The 7,041-nt window shown below is 34.6% G+C and overlaps 2 protein-coding genes across 3 annotated transcripts in view; one reads left to right on the forward strand and one right to left on the reverse strand.

The window, feature by feature from the left end:
- Positions 1-965: 965 nt before the first annotated feature.
- LOC100184393 (G2/mitotic-specific cyclin-B2-like) lies at positions 966-3,638 on the reverse strand. Its single transcript, XM_026834069.1, has 8 exons — positions 3,296-3,638; positions 3,122-3,220; positions 2,333-2,908; positions 2,185-2,274; positions 1,966-2,112; positions 1,722-1,862; positions 1,369-1,524; positions 966-1,311 (listed from the first exon to the last, which is right to left on the reverse strand). Exons 1-8 carry the CDS (start codon positions 3,335-3,337, stop codon positions 1,246-1,248), a joined length of 1,317 nt encoding a protein of 438 aa, XP_026689870.1. The 5' UTR covers positions 3,338-3,638; the 3' UTR covers positions 966-1,245.
- Positions 3,639-4,633: 995 nt separating this feature from the next.
- Positions 4,634-7,041, forward strand: part of LOC100186789 — a 6,593-nt gene continuing 4,185 nt past the window's right edge. The window contains exons 1-2 of one of the 2 annotated variants that reach the window (XM_002127032.5): positions 4,634-4,839; positions 5,053-5,130. In XM_002127032.5, coding sequence (XP_002127068.3) covers positions 4,738-4,839; positions 5,053-5,130 — 180 coding nt within the window. In that variant the 5' untranslated portion in view covers positions 4,634-4,737. The remainder of the gene's footprint in view (positions 4,840-5,052; positions 5,131-7,041) is intronic. The other variant, XM_009859953.3, reaches the window with a different exon arrangement.

Here is a 7,041-nt window from a genome sequence, read left to right on the forward strand (position 1 = left end):
ATTGCTTACCCAATGACTTTGTTTGGCTTGTGTAGAAAGGAAACGTTTTTTTACTGTATTTATTTTTGGGAATTTCTCAGCACTGTTTACCTAATTTTCTTTGCTGTTTAATTCCATGTCGCTTTTATATCAAGTAAAAACTGCTCATTCTAGTGACTACTGACTTTAAATTAGTTGTCTGTGCAACCATAGCCATAACATACAAGTTGTATTTTTACACTTGTAAACCAACTCTTATCCATACAAATCTCATTTATCAGATTATTGTTCAGAAGGTTGAAAGATTTTAATGTTTCAATAGTATCATATTATTCCATCAATATTTTACCTGATTTGGACCTTTTATTTTTTTCCACATTTAAAATTTAAGCATTAGAAATTTCCTGGGCCTTTGTACACTAACCACCCTCAAAAACTTATTTAAAGTATGTCATAATGTTATTCAAAATGAAACAGGTTAATGAACCAAAGTTAGGAACACTAGCCCACAAATTATTTTCTTGTTAGAAATGTATATGCTGCTGCTGGTCAAAAGTTAAGACATTGATAACTTTGGTCCATAATCGCATTTAAAAAACATTGTCCCTCTACTATAACCTGTTAAAAAACAAACAGAAAAATATTTAAAATTATAAAACGGAATCCTACAGATATCTACTTATACATGAATAATTTCTTGGATGTATTTATCTTGGCTGCAAAGGCAAGCATTTGCTACAGAACAAGTCTAACTTTAGATCAATTCAAAAAATGGTAGTAATTTCTGGAAAACTACCTGGAATCGTTAATTTTAAACAATTTTTTTAGAACTAGTGATTTGGGGCGAAAGGAAAATGTTAAGGGTGTGTTACAGTACCGATCATCCTAATTACTTGGGTTAGTGGTTCTGCATTGATTTATGCCTTGTATCCTACTAAACCAAGTCCAGAATAGGCTGTTCTTAATAAAGTGCTAAAATGCTCTTGTAAAATCAGCTGTTGATTTTTATTTAAAAGCATGAAAGTTCAATACAGTAATGTACATTTTAATAAAAAGTCACATTTTCATATCAACTATTGTTAAATCATACATAATACACTGTGCCTAAAAACTTAAAACAATGTTTAAAAACTGGTTGATCGGCTTTTAAAATAGAATCTTACATACATACACATACATCATACACTAAAGGTTCGAACCATCAACCCCTACAGAGCCAAGTACTTGGGTATAATCATTTGACACCGTTTGTACGAATCGTTACATTCATAACTTGTGACTTGCTGCCTGCTCTGCCAACTCCTCCACCATTGTGCCTTTGACTGCATCAATCTAGAATTTTTTTTTTAAATAGATCACAAAAGCAGTTATTAAACAACGTAAAATTACCCTTGCAATCTTCATCATTTTGTGACTTGAAAACTTGGACTTGACAGCTTGTTGGTAAGAACTCTTTTCAGCAGATTTGAGGTTTTTGGCTAAATGACACACAACTGGTATCAAGTCTTCTTTGGTGTAGGTGCTGTAGTGCTCAAGGGTGGGAGTCTGCACAACAAAGTAGTTATGATTATTAAAAAAAAAAAAAAAATTAGCATGTTAAATTTTATTTTGGCATGCTATCATAATTACCCATTCTGAATCTTCCAGCAGTTTAATGGACGCACAACAAAGTAGTTATGATTATTAAAAAAAAAAAAAAAATTAGCATGTTAAATTTTATTTTGGCATGCTATCATAATTACCCATTCTGAATCTTCCAGCAGTTTAATGGACAAGCAGAGAGCACCAGCAGCCAGTTGGGAAGGTGGTACATGGCACATGTCATTGTCAACCAGTGACAATTCCATCAGGTATTTAGCAAGGGTGTGCTGAGTAGCATCTACCTGTAAGTTGCACAAAATGTTATAATTTGTGGAATATTTTAGTTATCTGTCCAGCTTTTAACTTGTGTTTCAATAAAATATTGTTTTAAGCAACAATAGTTACCTGTCCAGCTTTGGAATTTCGTCTCAAGAAATGCAAAGGTAATGGTCTTCCAAGGCTGAAGTTAATGGTTTTCAGCATCAAGATTTCCATGCTTAAAATCTGGGCTTGGGTAAAAGCCTTGTCTGTGATGTAAACGAAGTCGCTGACCTAATATAAATAAAGTTAGACAAGCAGTATTAAGAATGATGCAGTATTTGGAATAAGTTTATTTTTAATTACCTCTGGCGCATACATCTCTTCATACTTTGAAGCCAGAAGCATTGCAGTCACACCAGCAAGCTGAAGTTTTACCTTGGGCACCGGGTGTACCTGTAGATTCAAAGATTTACACACCGTCTAACAGAACCACACCCATAGCTTAACATACCTGCAAAAATCTATCCAAAATTGCAATGGTCAAGTACAAGGTTTCTTGGAGTAATTGAAATCTGTGGTGAACTTGGACCAACCAGTCAACAAGGATACATCTCACTCTGGGTTTGAAACCGGTATCTTTGAAGTAGTTTCTTCGAATTGGAGATTCAGATTCCAGATACAGCATGTAGTGGTAAATGTCATTAACAAATTCCGAACACAGTTGTGGGTTTTCACAATCATTTTCATCAATATTTTCAACATTGGATTTAAGGTTTAAATCAAAGATATTGGAGGACAAGTCATCTGTATCTATTTTACAGGGTGAGCCAATTAGCATAGGGGAATCTTTGACAGAACTGGGAAGCAATTTTTGAATTTCTTGCTTAATAGGTTGCGAGGTTGGCAACGCTTTGGGTTGAGAGAGAACTTTGTTGTGGTTTACTTTAAGAGTAGGTTTGTTCTGCACACTTTTTTGAAGAGTTGTGCGCGGCTTCATTGGGATGTTGCTTGCTTTCAGTGCATTGCGGGTGGTTGTTGGTTTCTGGAGTTGCATCTTTTGCTTGGCACCCCCAACAGCTTTGGATGTCTGAACAATAATCAGCTTTAGTACACTATATTGGATCAATATTGGGATGAATTTGCTTTAAATTCTTTACAAAACAGATAAATAAAGCACTAAGCATCCACAGCACTTCAACTGTTGTCAAGATTAACGAAATGGCACAATTATGGAAAAAACTGTTTAGGCCATTTTCTACAGTTAGATGTGTATGCCAAGGTTGTACCAATTTTAACTTACTAGTACTTTCTTGTTGTCAATGGTTTCCAGAGCAGGCCTGGTAGTAGGGATTGCAGTTCTTTTCTTGATGATAGCACCATGCTTGGCGGGCAGATTTTCCTGTTTAAAACAGAACTTTAGTGTGAATGCTTACGTCATTAACTAAAGAGCATTTTGAAATGGATATTAACAAACCTGGATCTGGTTTTCAAGTCTGTTTGCAAGAGTAGTTGCCATCTTTGTTCAGAGTTGTAGTAAAAGTACTACAATACAAGGTTTTCTTTGAATGCTATGTAATCGCAGATTAACTAGCTAGTAAAACGATCAAAACGTTCACTATTCGCAAATGATCGTACAAAATTAAGTGTTTGTACTCGATGGTTGCATAAAACTTAAAACCGGAACCTAGAAGAACACACATTCTCAGGATATAAATTAAATGTTACGGTAATACTTAACTAAATTGTTAAACCATATTTGCATCTTAACAACACTTGCAACCATGTAACCACCACACGATCTGTCTTGAACTGCAAACAAAAACAATTCTTTTGATTGGAAATATCTGCGCATAGCCTCATTTTTGGGACGCTCAAATAAACCGCGTCTTCGTTCTGATTGGTTGGCAAATGCTATGGTCGTCACTGATTGGTCGCATTTTCGGGTATTTAAACGTTACCAACAATGCATTTCTTCTTCCGTTCCGCATGAATAAGTAAACTGAAAAAAACGCCGAAACAATTATTTTTTTCCACGAATTGTTGATTACAAATAAAACTTCTTAATTGCCCGATAGACTGCATCAGTCTTATCGCATTTTTTCCCGCCAAGTTACAGCTTCACTGTAAGTTGTCGACACCAAACTGTCGGAATCGTTTTTTACACTTTGTAATTTTACCTTTGTAACAAATGTGCATAAAAACGTATAAATTGATCAAAATATTTGTCATATTAAATTAATCAACACTGTACGTGAAATCAGAGCCATAGAAATACCGAGTGGTCCAACCCATTGTTACGTAAAAGACAAATTGAACGGCAATTTGGGTCCAAAATAACACAGTAGGTATAGGGAAAATGCATGTTTTTCGGTAAATTAGAGAAAAACTTGAGTCCAAAAACAAATTTAAAGGTTAAAAAGTGTAAAAACAAGTGTTATTTGTTTTCTGTATCAAAAAAAGTCAAAAAATGGAATTAGAAGCGGTTGATTTGTGACATTTTAGTCATTTAATGGGGGTAAATTTATATGTTTTTTCAAAAAAATGTTTGGTAATGTAAATAGAAGCTGTTTTACGCCTTTCCACAAAAGGAAATCGCAAATAAAACTCAACAAGTTCGTTTAAATTCATTGCGAAAGTCACCGCTTTTGCTCTATTTTGAACACACACAGACGGCAGTTGGACTACTCGGTGTTTTTACGACTCTGCGTGAAATATTTGATATTAAAAGTTAAAAGTTCGCGATAGCATAGAAATAGTATACCGGTATTATTGTTAACATGTTAGGGAGTTGCTTGCATTGTGTGTACGACTACTATTATTGTTGGTTGTCCAATATGAATTTATACAGTATGTCATTTTTTACTGCAAAATAAATCAGATTTAAATCATGTCTGTAAACTTAATGAATTTTAAAAAATGTTGAGGCTGCTGAGCTCGGGAAGTGAAGAAGAAGAAGAAATAATTCCTCAAGTTGCTAAAAGGAAACGATCACGATCCGTGCTCAAACTTAGCTCAGATGTAACGATTTGCTTTATTTTTGCATGCTACATTTTGATGTACCTACACAATTTGCCCTGAATATAAATAAAAACATCTTTTCATGTTCAGTAAAATATGGAATGGTAAACTGCAATGTACAATCATATACTTTAACCAAATTTACTTTATTATATGGACTAATTTAAATTTATTTTTTTCTTATTATACCAGTTGATAAACATTTTTTTAAAGGAAGATGACCCAGAGGACACTGCAGCACAATTGGATAGTACGGTTACATCAACAGAGCATGATGATTCAGCCCATCGGGTAAATGTTCTTGAAATAACTTAACCGTGTGCAGCTGATTGACCAAATATTAGGAATGAACGAACTGTTTGGCCCAAAGTAAATAAATATACAACAAGTAAGGACGGCCATTGTTTGAAAACAATGGTCAATGGAAGTCATCTTGTTTCCCACCTCAGGCGTGAAATGCATGCATCAGCATGGGCCCCAGACGAATATTTTGCATATTTTAAGTGCTTTTTAGACCTTTATTTATTTGTTTCAAAAGTTGTATTATAGGATACAGGAAACACTTATGATGCATCAAAATTAAAATTAATCGAATATTTTACAAGCCAACCAAAACCAAAAGGACCTAAACACCCAAACGTACATCGCTTTAATAGATAGAGTGTGTTTTTCTTATTCCAACGACACCTTCCTATTTTACTCGGTTCTGTATAGCCAAAGATATTCCAGCTCAAACACCGGGAAATTCATAAAACTGATTTGAAAGTTGCGTGGTGAAATAATTGAGAAGTGTACTACCCACGTGACAAAACATGTCACAAAATTGTTGAAGCGTGGCCACTCTCACTCAGAAAGGTAAAGGGGCAGTGTTTTCAGCGAAAAACGAGAGAACAAAAAAACGCAGGTTTCGCTTTTACGAATGAATCAGTCGCGTGACTAGTACGTTCCTACGTCACAATCACTGAGCTCGTAGTGAAAAAAGGATAGCGCTAGAGATAACTGTTTGAGGTCAAATATCTCCGCCTATACTGGACCAATTTTAATAAGAAAAGTATTTTTAAAATCAATAAAACGGTCGCTTTTTAAATTTACCACAAAAAATAAAAGTAACCTGGGATGTGTATACACACTTTAAGCATTCGCTTTTTAATCGTAAATAATTGAAATTAATGGAATGCCGGTACCAAATACCTTGAATATATATAATTGTGTAACATAAATAACCCAAACATTGCCCAAAAATGAGCAAATATGTCAGTTACATTACACTTGTGAAGTCCAACGATGGTTAAGCGGGGAAACAAGATGGCGGCATTGTCCTTACTTGCTGTTACCTATGTTTTTTGGTTTGGCCCAGTTACTTAAACTAGATTTCATACAACTTTTGAAAATAATTTATGATCTATTTTGTTGGTGAGATTCTAGTTTTCTTTTTGGTTGCAGTCTAATATATGAAAAGTAATGTTTAATACACATGGCATTTCCTATAAATTATTTTTACCACAACACACGTTTTTTTGTATATTCATATCTATATAATCTAATGTTAATGTAATATATATATCATAATTTATAATAATGTAGTATATATACATAGGCGCCGATTTTTTTAAATTGCAGAAGAGGCCACGTTTATGATGACGTCATTCATTTTGCAGAAATTAGGAAAATACGGTATACGCGATTTTTTATCACTCGCGCCAAAACACGATTAAGCTATACTTTCCATGGCAGCAGTAACAATAACGGCGACTATTAAAGTTTGCCAAAGCTGCTGCCTATTGTTCATGCGGGTATGAAACTGGCAAAATCAGGCAGTCAAACTCGTTCGCCGTTCTTTGAAGGACGTTGTTCGTACGATACGCACACGAACATTAATGACGCCTCAACAAACCTCAATGCTGTTGATTATTACATAGGTCTTAATTTTGTACAGATCTAGTGTTTGTGGGGTTTTTAAATCATTAAAACTGTAGATCGTTTTTAAGCGATTCGCAACATAGGCTTTGCCTGTCAATCGTTACTTCGATGACGAATTAATTTTACGAGCAGCTAAAGTTTGTTCCAAAATATGTAGCAAGCACCTATGTCTGCAGATGGCTGTTAAAGTACTTAATTGAACCCAAGGACATCTTCCACGCAAAAAGATTAAACCGTTAAGTTAAAGCTTTAATGTGTTTAATACAGACCAATGTATGTGTC

This window comes from Ciona intestinalis, chromosome 4 (genome assembly GCF_000224145.3).
Source record: "Ciona intestinalis chromosome 4, KH, whole genome shotgun sequence".
NCBI classification, from domain to species: Eukaryota; Metazoa; Chordata; class Ascidiacea; order Phlebobranchia; family Cionidae; genus Ciona; species Ciona intestinalis.